Source organism: Bicyclus anynana, chromosome 26 (genome assembly GCF_947172395.1).
Source record: "Bicyclus anynana chromosome 26, ilBicAnyn1.1, whole genome shotgun sequence".
NCBI classification, from domain to species: domain Eukaryota; kingdom Metazoa; phylum Arthropoda; class Insecta; order Lepidoptera; family Nymphalidae; genus Bicyclus; species Bicyclus anynana.
The window spans coordinates 505,364-523,801 of NC_069108.1; the positions used below are offsets into that span (position 1 = coordinate 505,364).

An 18,438-nucleotide genomic window follows, 5' to 3' on the forward strand; every position below is an offset into this window, starting at 1 on the left:
ACACTATTTATTTTAGAACGCATGTTCCTTTGACATTTTTAATTAATTTTGCTGACAGAATATAACCCTACAGTAGGGATGATGACAGTTTTTTAAATTGTATATAAATTAAGAGTATGCTAATAGTAAAGCAATTTTGTAAAAGTAACAGGGTATCTGCGATCATTACTTTCGGAGCTACAGGGATTTAAAGGGTCAGATTTGCCGCGCTGCCGCGGATCCCTGAAAAACGCTCCATACAAAATGGCACGATTTAGTGACGTCGTTGGCTCGCTGATCGTTAGGTTTGTATGGGCGTTCAAACAAAATTACTTATATCTTTTTTATTTGTGCGTTTATGTTTATAGTTCACGTATTGAAAAATGTCACATTTCATGTAAGGAAGCTAAAACTGTATGAATTTTTATCTAATTACGATAAAAGATTTTTATTAGATTTTGAAATTTTATAATCTTATTTATTTTGCAAATATCCAGACAATCTTTGCTTTTTATGTATAAATTAGTTAACATTGACCTTATTTACCCGAATGTATCATAAAAATCAATATATTCAAACCTTGTCATCATCCCCACTTAAGATATATTTATAAAAGAAATATTTTTTACTCCGAAACTATTCATTTTAGAACGCATGTTCCTTTGACATTTTTTAATTAATTTTGCTGACAGAATATAACCCTACAGTTATGGAAAATATCTCCAAGCACCCTGTATACATACTGATTACTATTACCACAGAAAACATATGTACAAGCTATTACACACAACATTATAAAAAAGGTAAAGTTAGTACGCCTACGCCCTCCGATTCTGGAGGGTGTGGGTTCGAATCCAGTCCGGGGCATGCACCTCCAACTTTTCAGTTGTGTGCATTTTAAGAAATTAAATATCACGTGTCTCAATCGGTGAAGGAAAACATCGTGAGGAAACCTGCATACCAGAGAATTTTCTTAAATATCTACGTGTGTGAAGTCTGCCAATCCGTATTGGGTGGTGGACTATTAGTCTAATCCCACTAATTCTGAGAGGAGACTCGTGCTCATTAGTGGGTCGTTAATGATGACTTGAAATACTGCCCAGTCTTGTTTTCTCACCATGGCGTGGTCCTCACATGGCCCCAGTGGCGTGCACAGGGTTCTCAACTAGGGTAGGTACTTCTTCCTCCAATACAGGTTCGTAATAAATTCTCAGGGCATGCAGAGCGTTTATTCTAGACACGGGCATAAGTTAGTTATTTCTGCGTATCGTCTCCATAGAGTTAAAAAATCTTTTGTAGGTTTGGGTGTACTCTTCTATAACAAGATCCCCAAGACTGTGATGGACTTGCCAATGCACAACTTTAAGCAATGTGTTAAAAAACATTTACTTAGTCGAGGTTACTACAACATTGATGAGTTCCTTAACGACAAAGGTGCTTGGAGGCCATTGGATCAGCTTCCACCTTCACACAGGAAGTAAAACTATAAGAAATTGTAATTGTTATCAATTGTAAATTACAGTACTGTATGACTTTTTCATTTCAAAAGAGCAACTGTTGAGTTTCTTGCCGGTATCTTCTCAGCAGAACCTGCCTTCCGAACCGGTGGTAGAATCTTTACAAATAGTCAACTGACGTGTCAAAAGTGCTTGTAAATTGATAAATAAATGAATTTTGATTTTGATGCATCTATGAAGTGCACGCCACTGCTAGTCCACCATGCTCCATGAGGTACCATGAGGTACCATGAGGTAAAATGAAGGTAACTAAAGATGAATATAACTCGACAACAGCTTACCTTCGTTTACCGAATAGATAGAATCAAGTTTTCCATCCGAAGTAACACCAAAGACGCACGCACTTAGTGCAATCAAAAATGCTGAGAGCCTGAAAAATAATTGGTTTTTAATCAAATTATATAATAATTAATAATCAATCTTAAATGTGAAAGTAACTCTGTCTGTCTGTCTGTTACGCTTTCCCGCTTAAACCTCTCGACCGATATTGATGAAATTTGGCACAGACAATCTTTAGACCCTGAGGACATAGGCTACCTTTTATTGCGAAAAAAAGGGATGAAGAGGTTAACATAGAGGTTGAAAGTTTGTATGGGATTTCTTAATTTTAAAAGATAAAACCAATAAACTTTATTTTTAAACACTTGATAAGACATCGTTAAACATTTGTTCTAGCGTTTTGAAATTTCGACCTGTAAGGGGATGAAAAGTAGGGGTTGAAAGTTTATATCGATTTTCACGTGGACGAAGTCGCGGGCATCCGCTAGTGTACATATAAATGCGAAAGATCATTCATTTTCGTCTGTCCGTCTATTTCCGGGCTAATCGTTTCAGCGTGTGAACCGATTTTAATCAAACTTTTCATTTAAATATAGAGGCGGTTATTAAGTAACTTACAGGGTACTTTTTATGATATTGCCCTGTGTGCCTAGTGGGAGTTTTCAATATTTTCATATTGTTGCTATCACGTTGACGTTTAAAACAGTTGTGCAGTAGTGCCACTAGATGGCGCTGTTTCAATTCCTTAGAAATTCGCGTTTACGTTACGTGACAGTAACAGTATCAAACTGCCACTAGGCCCTCTGTCTATTAATCTGACGGTACTTTAAATCGTCTGTTGAGAACTGCAATCTCATTTCTTGCCTCTCCTCCATGAGCTTGAGTGGATGGTCCGAGAACTTCTTGGTTCTTTTTGTACGGATGATGATGATGATGATGATGATGATGATGATGATGATGATGATGATGATGATGATGATGATGATGATGATGATGATGATGATGATGATGATGATGATGATGATGATGATGATGATGATGATGATGATGATGATGATGATGATGATGATGATGATGATGATGATGATGATGATGATGATGATGATGATGATGATGATGATGATGATGATGATGATGATGATGAGTTCGCAACAAACCTGAACATGATGATAATATTTGTCTGATCATCTATCAGCGCGCTGTTAGAACCTGCAAAGAATAAATTCCTTAATTATTTTTTTAAATTGTGGGGGCGCCCCCAGGTGATCTGCTTTCAGTTCACCCGCTGAGTGTCGAATTTAAACTGTATGCGTTCGAGAAATCGACACTCAGAGGGTGAACGGTCCCCTGGGGATGCCCCTGCAACGTCTATGAATTCCACTGTAAGTGGAGCTCCAATAGCTAAATACCGAATGATCGGTTCGATATGTTGGACCAAGTTTCCTAGGAAAAGGAATTTTGAAACAGAAGATTAGAAGCAGTAGAAGGGTTCCTGTCAGATCATGGACTCGTCAGTATTTTGCGGAATATAGTAAATGGATTATTCCAAAGATTTTCTACTATAGACATGTTAGCTCCCTACAAAATCACCGCAAAAAGTGACCACTGAGCGGCACATATGTACAATTTTGTGTTTACATACATTATATATTTATGTATGTATAGTTTAACACTTCCTGAACACACAACTCGACATTGTAGACGTTATTTAGGTATTATTTATTTAAATGACTATCGTTACTCTTGCTTATAATGCAACTAAATGAAATTAAGACAATAGGGATGATGAAAGTTTTTTAAATTGTATATAAATTAAGAGTATACTAATAGCAAAGCAATTTTGTAAAAGTAACAGGGTATCTGCGATCATTATTTTCGGAGCTACAGGGATTTAAAGGGTCAGATTCGCGGCGCTGCCGCGGATCCCTGAAAAACGCTCCATACAAAATGGCACGATTTAGTGACGTTGTTGGCTCGCTGATCGTTAGGTTTGTATGGGCGTTCAAACAAAATTACTAATATCTTTGTTATTTGTGCATTTCTGTTTATAGTTCATATATTGAAAAATGTCACATTTAATGTAAGGAAGCTAAAACTGTATGAATTTTCATCTAATTACGATAATAAAAAATTTAATAGATTTTGAAGTTTTATAATCTCATTTATTTTGCAAATATCCAGACAATTTTAGCTTTTTATGTATAAATTAGTTAACTTTGACCCTATTTACCCGAATGTATCATAAAAATCAAAAAATTCAAACCTAGTCATCATCCCCATTAGCCACTTTTGACCGCCTCAGTTTCAACGGGCTAGTTACATAATTAACTATGGTATAAAAAAAATTTACTGGCCCTAATGTGGGACGCTACATGCGTTGACACATTAGCACCGTCTCATATCAGGGAGACAGAATCAAGACCGGGAGCCGCAGTAGAAAAAGCTGAAACCAGTAAGTGGGTCAAGTATGACAGAGAGTTACATATTTGTACCTTTTGCCGTGGAGACCCTTGGGCCATGAAGTCGCAGTGCCAAAAATTTTACCGAATCACCAATCATTTCACCGCGACTAGTTGCCTCGACTGGTGACAGAAGGGCTGGCTCATTTTTTGCGCAAAGGATCAGCCTGGCTGTCCAGCGCGGAAATGCAGCCAGTATTCTTGCCACCATTCCACGTGGGTATGATTTGTTTAGTTATTAGGATAAGGCTTAAGTTCCTTATTGCATTCACGCCAATATTTGAAAAAAAATCTTTACATTATTCCCTATATATAAGGGAGAATAATCTATTACAGATATAACAAGACATGCTGCTATATCTTCTTCTGCATCTTCTGCCAGTGCCATCTCCTATAGGAGGTTAGCAAAAGGCTAATTTGACATCATTCAATGCTGCCCGAAAAGCAGATATTTTTACAGATCTACCCTAATACCCATATAGATAAGTCTAGATGCCCGCTCCGAACAGTTTTTTCAGACTGGTCATATTTAAAACAAAAGATATGGCAAATATTCTTTAAAAAAGTTAAATCGGGATGTCTAAGGCTCTCAATATATATTTTAAGGATAACTTAGGAAATATACCGCTTGTATGTTATAAATATAGAGGTACTGTGTTTACTTACGTATTTTTCCTCGTTTGTCATTTAAAACGATCATCAGTTACCATCAGGTGAGATTGTCAAGGGTTAACTTGTAAAGAATAAAAAAATAATCGAAAATTTACATACTTAACTCAAAATAAACATGACATTAATAATGTCCTATTTTTAATTTTCAATTAATTTGATGAAACATATGATTTTTTTTTTCTTTTTTTCTTTACAAGTTAGCCCTTGATTACAATCTCACCTGATGGTAAGTGATGATGCAGTCTAAGATGGAAGCGGGCTAACTTGTTAGGAGGAGGATGAAATCCACACTCCTTTCGGTTTGTATACGTCATTGTACCGGAACGCTACTTCGCTTGGCGGTACGTCTTTGTCGGTAGGGTGGTAACTAACCACGGCCGAAGCCTCCCACCAGCCAGACCTGGACCAATTAAGAAAACCTCAATCGGCCCAGTTGGGGATCGAACCCAGGACCTCCGACTTATAAATCCACCGCGCATACCACTGCGTCACGGAGGTCGTCAAAAAATTATTAATTTAAGATAATTACCTAACATATTATGTTAATTCTCCCATTACACACTAGGTTCCAAAGGGTAGACATATTTACTTTACACATCCATCTATACTAATACTATAAAGAGAAAAACTTTGTTTGTTTGTATTTTGTTTGTAATGAATAGGCTCAAAAACTACTGGTCCGATTTTAAAAATTCTTTCACCATTCGAAAGCTACATTATCCACAAGTAACATAGGCTAAATTTAATTTTGAAAACAAATAGGGTTCCGTAAGATATTGGGGTTTTTCGAACACAAGGTGTAAAAAATCTACCAGAAAAGTTACTTATTTTGAGAACGCTGCCTAAACTATAAAAGATAGAACCATAAAATGTTCTAATTAAGTATAGATCTTATAAATATCTACAAAAAAGTCCGCGACACACTATACCTATCTATGTCGAGAGAGGCACAACAAACATTTTTTTATTTAAAAATTTAGATATTTTTTGGACTATACAGGAAGAAAATTTTTTTAGTGCGGATATTTTTATGTTTTGTACATAAACAAAATTTAATGATCACGTATTTTTTCTTTTTTTTTTTAACTCAAAAATAACAAAATTATCGTTAGCTAAAGTTATTTACTTTTGAACAGAATTTTAGGGTCACCCTATTGTGCGTTTATTTTATTTTCGTTTTATACCTAAAGGACGTCACCAGATCACTTTTAAGCTGAATATATCTTGTTTAGTAATAATATGTACATTATTTTGTTATTTTAGAGACATAAATTAAAAAAAAAATTACATTAAATGTATCGAACTGTTTGTAGATTTATATTCTATTAATGATACAGAACCACGAAAAAAAATATCCGCACTAAAGACCGAATCACCCTGTATTTACTTATTCTATAAATACTTATCAAAATAAATCATTTTATTACTAAGTACAGTTTATGTAGATAATATGGGGTTAGGTAGGGGTACGATAGGGATAGGGTTGGGTAGGGTAGGAGTAGGGGTAGGATAGGGGTAGTTGAAAGTTTACATCGAGTTTCACGCGGACGAAGTCGCGGGCGTCCGCTAGTATACCATAAAAATAAAAACAATAGCAACAACAAAAAAAAAAAAACGATTAGTTACATATTTAAAGAATGAAACGGGGATTTTATATATTTTACGGGCAATTTTGGGACTTAGTGACACTTTACGTGAATAAATCATAAACACAGTTAGATTAAATACATAAACTCACCTCCAAAGAACCAGCTATATAGTTTTCCTTATAAATGCCAATAAATACACGTGTTACTCATACGAGACGTAGGTAAGAACTAACTCCAAAACTTGTTTTCTGTACTGGTCGTATGATGCTACCTTAGACCAAGGATACTGACTCAAGTGTAGCTCATAATACAAGAGCTGGTCGATATTTAATGATAGTTGTTGAGGTATTTTTTTTTTTATTCTTTACAAGTTAGCCCTTGACTACAATCTCACCTGATGGTAAGTGATGATGCAGTCTAAGATGGAATCGAGCTAACTTGTTCGGAGGAGGATGAAAATCCACATCCCTTTCGGTTTCTACACGGCATCGTACCGGAACGCTAAATCGCTTGGCGGTAGGTCTTTGCCGGTAGGGGGATTTGCTTGGATGTTCCAGTACAAGGCAAAGATTTTATACTATCAGATATGTCACTAGCACGTCGAAACATATTTATATAAGCGATTTAGCGTTCCGGTACGATGCCGTGTAGAAACCGAAAGGGGTGTGGATTTTCATCCTCCTCCTAACAAGTTAGCCCGCTTCCATCTTAGACTGCATCATCGCTTACCATCAGGTGAGATTGTAGTCAAGGGCTAACTTGTAAAGAATAAAAAATAAAATCCGCCATTTGTAGCGTCACATAAGATTCAGTCAAGGACTAGCTTGTCATTCAATTTTCATAGCCTCAATAGCTCAACGGTAAGAGCGGTCGGACTCATCACCGAGGGGTGGTGGTTCGATCCCCGCCCCGTTTATTGTCGTACCCACTCCTAGAACAGTCTTTCCCGACTAGTTGGAGGGGAATGGTAATATTGGTCATATTTAAAAGGTATGACAAATATTCTTTAAAAAAAAAATCATTATAGTAGGGGAGCCGAAGAAGTTGATTTTGCAGCTTCTTGAGCGCGGCAGATGAGGAGTACCTATACCTTGCACGTTGTTCAGTATCTCCACCAAGTAGCTTTTAATATTGTTGGCTACTTACGTTTAGGGCGACCAAAAAAAAACTAATTTCAGAAATACTCAACTAGCACGCATAGGCGTATATAGCGGGTGGGTCGGGTGGGTCGGGCCCACCCAAGAATGGTCCAGTGCCCACCCTAGAATACTGGGCTACCAATTTAAAATTCTACGTTGGACGCCAAAATGCTAATAATTTTACACAAAATATCATTTAAAAAACTTATAATAAAGAAAAACCTATAAGTAATAAACATTTTCAAAAATATATATGAGATAGGTACCTTAGATACAAAGAAAAAATAATAAATAAGTCGAGCCGTTTTAAAGGTCTGCGTCCACAAATATTGCTAGCGAAATTTTTATTTTGAGTGTCGACAGTATTCAGTGATATGTAGGTGAGCTGATAGCTAAAAGGTGTGTTTTTCGAAAATCTAACGATTTCTGCGTAACATAATGTAATGTGAGGGTAACAAATACCAAAGTTACAAAATAAAACCCTTATATTTCTGGTATCGCACCACGAGTAGTTTGACTTGGCTGTAATGTATTTTATTATTTACAAAACATATAGCAAAATGTATTAAAATCAATAATAGAAAAAAAAAATATTAAATCGAAATACATTTTTATTTAATACTAGCGGAAGCCCGCGACTTCGTCCGCGTGAAACTCGATGTAAACTTTCAACTACCTCTACCCTACCCCTACCCTACCCTACCCAAAAAGTATAAAAAAAAAGTAAAATGTATATCCTTCTCCTGGCTCTAAACTACCTCCTTGCCAATTTTCAGCTAAATCGGTTCGTGCGTTCTGGAGTTATAGCGTCAGGAAGGAATACCTGACTTTTATTTTAATTTTTTTATATATATAAAAAGTATCCTATGTCCTTCTCCTGGCTCTAAACTACCTCCCTGCCAATTTTTAGCTAAATCGGTTCAGGCGTTCTTGAGTTATAAGTGGAGTAACTAACACGACTTTCTTTTATATATATAGATTTTTAATATGCACATATTCGTATTTGTCGACACTTATAGGGCTCTTTGTTGATTGCGGAACCCAAAAAAAGCTACAAAGGACGGCACTACTGTAGTTGCATGTGCTCGTTCGCGCGCGCGTTGATCCAGCTGATGTGATGAGTTATGTTAGTGTTGATCGCCGCCACCCCCTCCAGCGCGCTGTAGAGATACACCCCCACGAGATTATACAGGATGTTGTCAGGTTCCTGGAACAATAACAATCAATATGAGTGATTGTAATAACACTAATGTAAGAACAATACAAATATGATCTACAACTGAAAAAAAAACTTTACAAAAAAATGGAAGTGCCATCTATGAGTCTTAGACCAGAAGGGGCGAATTCGTCGCGAATCGTATCGCGCGAATTCATTTGCGCGTTGTCGAAGTACTAGACATCAATACCTCGCGTCCACAAGCATCGCGCGAATTCAAAATCGCGTGCACTACGCCAGACTCTCGACTCGCGCGTGATTCGCGCGTATTGCGCGTGAGTGGAAATACTAGAGACGCCTTGTTGCGAACTCTAGAGCGAGTGCACGTTCAACTCTATGTTTCGTACTGAATTTCTCCCCAAACTGTATTACTCCAACGGTCGCGCGTAATACGCGCGAGAGAATCGCGGCGAGTTTGCCCTTTCTGGACTGAGCCTTCGGTATAACTGCATTGCAACTGTACAACAAAGGATTGTTTCAAAGTTTCGTAAGAACGCCATCTAGTGGTACTTTAAAATAACAAATCTGTTTCACTGTGCCTGTAGATGGCAGCACGCATCGCCACATTGCTGGACTGCAGTCCAAACTAAAGTTAGTAGTTAGTAAGTTAAAAATGTATTTAACCCCGCTTCGCTTACCGGTTTTATATGAATTTTAAAAGCTCGCAAGTCCCTGCCCACTTAAGAGACGCGGAAATTTAGTGCAATCTTATTGGTTAATATTTCTCCGCTGCCTCGCTCCGCTTCGGTGGACTGGCAGCCTTAAGGCCACTATTATCGCTCACCTCGTCCATACAGTAGAGGCCAGCACCCAGCTCTGGCGTATAGTCTTTGTAGTAGTTAGAGGCGCACATGAGCGAGCTGTGTAGAGTCTTGTTGTCTTCAGCGCAGTTGTCTTGGAGCGGTATCGCTTGATTGATCTGGAATCATCATAACTATCAGCATTATCCTACACAATATAACCTGCGGATCCGAGACTCGGTCGCCAACTATGGGCCTTATTAGAAGGCTCAAAGTTACTCAGCGGGCGATGGAGCGAGCTATGCTTGGAGTTTCTTTGCGTGATCGAATCAGATATGAGGAAATTCGCAGACGAACCAAAGTCACTGACTCAGCGAGTCGTGAAGCTAAAGTGGCAATGGGCCATCCACGTAGTTCTAAGAGTTGATGGACGTTGGCGTCCCAAGGTGCTGGAATGTCGACCCTGCACCGGAAAGCGCAGTGTTGGTCGACCCCCCACTAGGTTATGCCACATATTACAGGGAATTCTTTAGTGCTCCACTGTTTGAGTGGACAGTTAAGCCATAATATGTTATAATTTAGATTTAATGTGATATGTGGCATTACTTAAAAATAAAGATCTTTCTTTCTTTCTTTTCTTTCAAAAGCGTAACCTTGTCCGGCTTTATCCGAACACCTGGCAACTCTATAGTCGGGACTCACGAAGAAGCCGTTGCTGGCGACGGCGACGCAGGCGGTGCCGTGTGGCGCGGGGTGGACGGGCAGACAGGCGCGCTGCGCGTCCGCCGGCACTGACGCCACACCCAGCACTGCGATGTCGTTCTCGTGGGTGACTGCAACATTAAGGGCTGGGTCACATACACAAGCGGGCGCGGTGAAATAACCTGACGATGACATGACGAACGACAATGCTTCCCAGACAACACAAACACAAGCTACACAGCGTCTTCGCCGGCGAAGACGAGGTCCCCGATATCTGACGTCACCCGGACGTGGGTTTTCTAAGTCACGATCTTGGGTCCGGACTGATTCACTCAGGTCACGGTTACCTCCTCCAGAATGGCCCTCTAAGCCGAGGTCCGAGTCTCATAGGAGACGCCCTTAGAGAGCCGTTCCGTCCTCTATCTTTCTTTCAGCCTTCGGGTCACATCAGGCGATGCTTCTGCGCTCGCCCAACCCCCCCGGTAACGCCGTAGTGGTTCCGCAGGCATCGGCACCTACTCAGACAGAAGAAAAATGGACTTTTCTTTTTAAGGGTCACTGGCAGAGATTTCTTAAAGAGATAAGTGTTTCCTAGTCCACTGTTTTTCTTTTTACTTTTGTGTGTGACTAATATTTTTACGAGCCGTGATAGCCTAGTAGATATGACCTCTGCCTCCGAATCCGGAGGGCGTGGTTCGAATCCGGTCCGGGGCGTGCACCACCAACTTTTCAGTTGTGTGCATTTTAAGAAATTAAATATCACGTGTCTCAAACGAAGGAAAACATCGTGAGGAAACCTGCATATCAGAGAATTTTCTTAATTCTCTGCGTGTGAGAAGTCTGCCAATCTGCATTGGGCCAGCGTGGTGGACTATTGGCCTAACCCCTCTCATGCTGAGAGGAGACTGGAGCTCAGCAGTGAGCCGAATATGGGTTGATAATGATGATGATGAATATTTATTTATGTAGTAATAAATAAATAAAAAAAATTAGAGGAACGTACCTTTGTCATAATTTTCGTGGATGTCAAGATGCTCAACATCTACAGCGCTGTCAGGGTCGCTGTCGAACAGGACCTGGAGCTGATGAGCCCTGAAGCCGTCCACGCAGGACGCGGCGGTCACCAGGGTCCGTCTTGGCTGGTTCACGAACGTAGCGGCGCACAGCGGCTTGGATTCATAGGTCCTGGCCAAATAATAGGGTCGTTATCAGCCCGACTCACTGCTGAGCTCGAGTCTCCTCTCAGAATGAGCGGGTTTAGGGTATTCGTACCCACACCCTCCGGAATCGGAAGTAGGGCGTATCCACTGGGCCATAACGATTTTTTTTTAAATAATGCTAATTTGAAAAATAAAATAAAAAAGAACTTTTCTGTACTCCTATACAAACGATTCGTAATAATAAGTAATTAAAAGTCAATTTGAACTTTAATACCATAACATAAAGTTCAAGTGTTAGTGAAGAGGTTTCGTGAAGGTAAAACAATTGAGTGACGTTATGGAAGGGGTAGGGTAAGGGTAGGGTAGGGTTAGGGGTAAGATTGAGGTAGGGTAGGGTAGGGGTAGGGTACGGGTAAGATAGAGTTGGGGTAGGCTAAGGTAAGGGATCGATAGGATAGGTGTAGGGTGGGAGTGGGGTAGGATAAGGGTAGGGTAGGGGTACGGAAGAAGTGCACATAAGTAAAAGCGAAACTTGACCGGGTCCGCTATTGAATAAGTATATTATGAAATTTTTTGTTGGAGGGCATTAGGTATAATAATTAATATGATCGATACTGAAGCCGTAAACTCTTTTATGTTATTTTTTGACTGTCTGTCTGTCCGTCCGTCTTTTTTATTACCGGGCATTACGCTGAAACTACTGAATGAAATCAAATGAAACTTGGGAACATTGATTCACGTATGTACTGGGTAATAAATTACAATTTGCAAACAAAACAAAAAACAAAATTAAAAAGTTTAGAATATTTTCATCAAGGAACATATTCACTCAGGCACCACAAATTAAATTTTAGTGCGAGTCTAAAACGCCCCGTACCATGAGCGTAAATACTTGACTATTTAGACTATGGACCTGTTTCGCACCCAAATTCACCAACAAAAAAGTCATACATCGAAAATATTTAACACCATTTATATAAGTTACTAACACATTCTATTTTTATTTTTACTAACATAACTATGAGCCTATTGAAGCTTGAAATAAATATTATTATTATTATTATATTCTGTGTCCATACACTACAAACAATTATAAAATTGACTCGAAATACACACACGCGTAATTTTTACACAGACTAACAAACACATCACTTAGAATATTCGATTACTTGATCGATTTTTTGCTGTTCCGTTAAAAGAATCGATTATTTTTAGAAATTGCTTTTATAACAAATTTCATAAGACTAAGGTAGAAATACTTACAAATGAAACATTACTGCATCGTTTACTAAACTACAAGTTTTTGGCCGTTTTTTTATGCCATTCGACTACACAAACAGGCATTTTTAGGGAGCTCTTTACACGACGAAAACGATTACAACAATGAAACATCGATTCTATAGCATCAGTTTTTATAAACGCGTTAGATCATTGATCTTTGTCAGAGGGGTAACGGTTAGCGAGGCAGGTCCTGTTATTAATGGTCGAAGAGGTTTAAGATATCTTACCGGTAGATCCACGCCCGCCAGGGGTACTCTCCCCGCAACACGGAGCGGAGGGTTGACCGGATCGCGCGGGGGTTGCCTTCTGGAACGTGCTTGCCACATTCGATATTGTCGGGTTTCTTACCCCTGGAAATCATTTACTCGTAAATAAAATCAGCCGTGATAGCACTGTGGATACACCCTCTGCTTCCGATTCCGGAGGGTGTGGGTTCGAATCCGGTCCGGGGCATGCACCTCCAACTTTACAGTTGTGTGAATTTTAAGAAATTAAATATTCTCTCTCTCACGTGTCTCAAACGGTGAAGTAAAACATCGCGAGGAAACCTGCATTCCAGAGAATTTTCTTTATTCTCTGCGTGTGTGAAGTCTGCCAATCCGCATTGGGCTAGCGTGGTGGACTATTTGGCCTAACCCCTCTCATTCTGAAAGGAGGCACGAGCTAAGCAGTGAGCCGAATATGGGTTAATAACGAAATAAAATTGAAGTGTCTGTCTGTGAATCCAAATTGACTGTTATGTATACAGGGTGCTGGGGAGTAATTCCCACAACTTTGGGGTAATATATTCTTTACCGAAAATTAATTTAAAATGTTCAGGGAATGTTTGTTCTCAAATTAATATTTTCGGGGTAAATAATATTTCTTTTGTAAATAGATCTCAAAATGTGTCTTATAATTATGACGTAGCCAAGTTTTACCTGTTATAAAATGCAAGGATAGTAAAGGCGTTACATGGATAGTCGGAATTACTTGAATTACTTTGTATGAAAACATAAAAAGGTTTATATTTTTATTTGAAAAAATATTAGATATGCAGTTCGGCTCCTACAAAGTGGAGTAATGGGAAATACTGCCGAGCACCCTATATAACATATCAAGTGGTTATAATTATTTACGCGAAACCGAAAACATATTGTACAATCTTCAATCTACAATCTACAATCTTCAAGCAAGAGTGAAGAGGCATCGCTCCATATAAAAAAAGTTCGTTTTTAGAGTTCCGTACTCCACAAATAACCCTTATCCGTCCGTTCGTCTGTCCGTCTGTCCGCGGTTTAGCACAGACACTATTACTGCTAGAAAGCTGTAATTCAGCAAAAGTATGTACATTTTTTCTAAGGGTATAAAATTCGAACCTTCTAATTTACAATTACTTTTAAGCCAAAACAGGTAAAAATAATTAAAATAATTAGTCTACCTAAAATTCATCAGATTCTGTGACACGCAGCAAATTTCCTCACTCTTGCAGTTTGCGTCGTTTAACCTGGAATGTCACAATATTATATCATGTTATTAGCAAAAAATTCAGAAGTGGGATTTTTGAAAACTAATGTTGAACAAACGTTCTGTTTCACAATATTTGTCAGGACAACTTAACACGTTCGCTGCGGTACGAGGTCAATTGACCTCGTGCGTCTAGTGTCGTCAAGAGATACGAGGTCGATGGACCGCGCGTCACTTCCTCGCACGCACGATTTCACACCCGCACAGTCTTTCCCCCTGTCGCCCGCAACCGCGAACCCCTATTATTTTGTCACGCGAACGTGAGTGTCTTATAGACCCCCGTTGAGTGTCCCGTGTTGGGTTCCACCTGGACCTCTTTGGGATCCAATATCTTAAACTACAAAGTATTACGCAGTTCTCCTGCGTTACGTTATGAGCGTGCGTTACGTTACGCTATGAGTTCTCACTCGAGCCTCAAGACGTTGATCTGCTTCTGCCCCGCAATGACGGGGTCGTCGCACGAGTAACACTCGCTGCAGTCCGGCACGGACCCCTCCACCTCGTCACATGTCAAGGGGGTCTCCTGTGTCACATTATTACCTGAAATTAAAACCAATTTAAACCGACTTCAAAAAAAGGAGGAGGTTCTTAATTTGACACGTATGTTTTTGTTTTTATGTTTGTTACCTCGTAACTTCGTCATTTATAAACAAATTTTGAAAATTCTTTTTTGTTTGGAAGAGTATACATCCAGATCGGTACCATTTAATTTTCATAAAAATCAGTTCAGTAATTTTGTGATGTTCATGACGTTTCTTAACTAGTCATGTATTGTCATGTGCAGTCAGAGCGTGTGCAAAGGACATGTCCCAATTTTGTATGGAGGCCTTTATTCCGAGTGTCAACTAAGCAGAACAAATTATTTTTATCTTATAAGAACATAAAATATAGGGCTTAAATCCTAAAATGAAATTTTTTTGGAACACGAATTTTTTTAAATTAATTATATAAAAATGTAATTTTTTCATTAGCTGACAACATTATTTAAGAATTTTTATCATGGCAACATGCTCGTAACTCATACACTGATAGATTCTGAGTGATCTTATCGCAGACACGTGCGTTTTAAAGCAATATATGGAATTGTTTTGTTTCATGCGTCTCTGTCTACGATTTAATGTTCCTTTGTAACTTGTGTCATGTGACAATATTGCATGACATTGACAGCTTATACCGGATATGAATTCAATTCCACTTATTTTGATTGGCTGTTTTGAACACTTTTACTGTATTTAATCTATAGACAAAAAAATATTTATGTAATTAATGCGGGTTCCAAAAATTCTGATAATTATTTTCTAAGCAGCAATTTGTATCTTCTATCCGAAAAATACTATCGACCTGCTTACAAATTATAAATAACTACTAGCTGACGCCGCGCAGTTTCACCCGCGTGGCTCCCGTTCCCGTAAGAATATGGATAATATATAGCCTATAGCCTTCCTTTTTAAATGGGCTATCTAACAGTGAAAGAATTTTTCAAATCGGACCAGTAGTTCCTGAGATTAGCGCGTTCAATCAAACAAACAAACAAACTCTTCAGCTTTATTATATTAGTATAGATTAGTATAGATAAAGGCCCATTTTGGAACATGTCCTTTCATCCTAATCGAAGACCAGGAAGTGGGTCAAATTAAGCTTCCAATATTTTCTAGAATCGTGTAAAACTAAATCTCACCTCTTCTTAACGAATAGATGGTGTTAAATTTGTCATTAGCACTGACGTGAAGGATGCTCGCACTTAGTGCTATCACAAATGTAGAGAATCTGAAAAATATATTTTTTTACTCAAAGATGTATAATCGGCTCACTGCTGAGCTCTGAAAATAAGAGGGGGTTATGCCAATAGTCCACCACGCTGGCCCAATGCGGATTGGCAGACTTCACACACGCAGAGAATTAAGAAATTCTCTGGTGTGCAGGTTTCCTTACGATGTTTTCCTTCACCGTTTGAGACACGTGATATTTAATTTCTTAAAATGCACACAACTGAAAAGTTGAAGGTGCATGCCCCGGACCGGATTCGAACCCACACCCTCCGGAATCGGAGGCAGAGGTCATATCCACTGGGGTATTAAGTGATATTTAATTACTTAAATGTATAAGTAATTAAATATTCACCCCTGAAAAACGCCCCATACAAAATGGTACGAACTAATGACGTCGAAGGTACATAATGATCGTTAGATTTGTATGGGCGTTCAAACAAAATTACTAGCATCTTTGTTATTTGTGCGTTTATGTTTAAAGTTCATGTATTAAAAAATGTCACATTTAATGTAAGGATGCTAAAACTGTATGAATTTTCATCTAATTACGATAAAAGATTTTTAATAGATTTTGAATTTTTATAATCTTATATTATTTTGCATATATCCAGACAATCTGTGCTTTATGTATACATTAGTTAACATTGACCTTAGTGCCTTATTTACCCGAATGTATCATACAAATCAATCAATTCAAACCTAGTCATTATAACAATTAGGTATTTAATTATTAATTATTAATATAATAAATATAATATAATAATTAAGAGACGTGACAGCCCAGTGGATGTGACCTCTGGCTTCGATTCTGAGGGCGTAGGTTCGCATCCGGTCCAGGACATGCACCTCCAACTTTTACAGTTATGCGCACGAGAATTTTCTGAATTCTCTACGTGTGTGAAGTTTGCCAATCCGCATTTGGCCAGCGTGGTGGACTATTGGCTTAATCCGTCTTATTCTGAGACTTGTGCTCAACAGTGAGCCGAATATGCGTTGTAAATGATGAATAATCATGGTGAATAGGTAACAAACCTCATGAACATGATGAAACTAGTCCGATCATCAGACTTTGCCTGCAAAGAAAATACTCAATTTAACAAATTAAAATATAAAATTTTTGTAACAACCTTCGGGTGTAATCAAAAATTTTCATGAAATTAACCATAAAAACGATATAAAAGCCAGAAATTCTTTTCATCATAATTTAAAAAAATAAATAAACGGTGTTGCAATATGTGAGCTGGATCAAGGAATAATTTACTAGCTTTCAAAAACACATCAAATACTTATTACATATACAGACAGACAAAAACAGATGAACACCCTTAATAAAAAAACTGTTTTTTAACCGACTTCAAAACTAAAGAGGTTGACCGGTATGTTTTTTTTATGTATACGTACATCGATTACACAGAAGATATATGTATAGAACAGTCGGGACCTATTAAAAAATGTAGACGAAAATAATTCTATCCAATATCCCGACTGTTTTCTAATTGCTTTCTACACTTCTGGACTGAGCTTGTTTTTTTTCTTTTCAGTTTTTTTATCATTTATGCAGTCGGGTTTTTTATTTGTTTAATTAATTTATTTATTAGGTTTTGAAGTCGTTATTTTAGTAGGTATGAACTTTGATGTCAGCTATTACCCTGTACAATATATCGTTCAATTTACGGTAAACCCTGTATAAACACAGTTAAATTAATTACCGATACTTTTCATTTAAAATACCAATAAATATATTAAACACGTGTTACTTATATGAGCTGTAGGTACGAACTAACTTTATAACTTGGTCTGTTTACGGGTCAAAGTGTAACACTGACTAAGTATTTATCTATACTACATGAAGTATAGATCGAATGTCTGTACTTCGATCAGTTTTATTATAAGTAATAAATATAGTTGAGTCTCAGTCTTTATCTATACTATATGAGAGTAGAGATCGAGTGTCTGCCTGTCTGTACTTTGAACATACTTATAATAAAACTGATCGAATTCTATACATTTATTCGCAATTGGAGATTTTACTTATACCATTTGTAACAACAAACGTTACCGTGCCATAACGAACGCCAGCGCCATCTAGTAACTATACTTATAATACGAATTCTGTACATTGAAGATATATCGAAAATTTTTGTAGGGGGGCATTAAATAATCGGTACTGAGGCTAAAAAAATTTTTTTGGTTTTTTTGAGTCTGACTGCCCGTGTTTTTTTGTTATTCGGGCGTCACGCTGAAACTACTGAATGAATTCAAATGAAACTTGGCACGTTTTAAGACCATAATACGAAGAAGGTTATATGATACTTTTTATTGCGAAAATAAAATAAGAAGGGGTGAAATAGGGGTTGAAAGTTTGTATGGAAAGTCCTTCATTTTTAGAGTTTGCAGTTTAAAAACTTTGTTTATAAATCAAAAAAAAAA

The 18,438-nt window shown here is 38.0% G+C and overlaps 2 protein-coding genes across 3 annotated transcripts in view; both read right to left on the bottom strand.

The window, feature by feature from the left end:
* Positions 1-6,748, bottom strand: part of LOC112045704 (uncharacterized) — a 34,059-nt gene extending 27,311 nt beyond the window's left edge. Inside the window, exons 1-3 of the mRNA XM_024081989.2 lie at positions 6,645-6,748; positions 2,933-2,984; positions 1,778-1,866 (exon numbers count right to left, since the gene is read on the bottom strand). Of these exons, the coding sequence (XP_023937757.2) occupies positions 1,778-1,866; positions 2,933-2,940 (97 nt within the window). The 5' untranslated portion in view covers positions 2,941-2,984; positions 6,645-6,748. The remainder of the gene's footprint in view (positions 1-1,777; positions 1,867-2,932; positions 2,985-6,644) is intronic.
* Positions 6,749-7,889: 1,141 nt separating this feature from the next.
* Positions 7,890-17,787, bottom strand: LOC112045703 (transmembrane protease serine 11G-like). Of its 2 annotated transcripts, none has more exons than XM_052889558.1 (10): positions 17,657-17,787; positions 17,041-17,081; positions 15,918-16,006; positions 14,647-14,779; positions 14,154-14,219; positions 12,961-13,083; positions 11,296-11,477; positions 10,293-10,423; positions 9,635-9,769; positions 7,890-8,841 (listed from the first exon to the last, which is right to left on the bottom strand). In XM_052889558.1, the coding sequence occupies exons 2-10, from the start codon at positions 17,049-17,051 to the stop codon at positions 8,701-8,703; spliced, it is 1,011 nt and encodes a 336-aa protein (XP_052745518.1). In that variant the 5' UTR covers positions 17,052-17,081; positions 17,657-17,787; the 3' UTR covers positions 7,890-8,700. The 2 variants fall into 2 exon arrangements, with proteins under 2 accessions (XP_052745518.1, XP_052745519.1); XM_052889559.1 differs by having other exon boundaries at positions 17,718-17,776.
* Between the last annotated feature and the right edge of the window lie 651 nt (positions 17,788-18,438).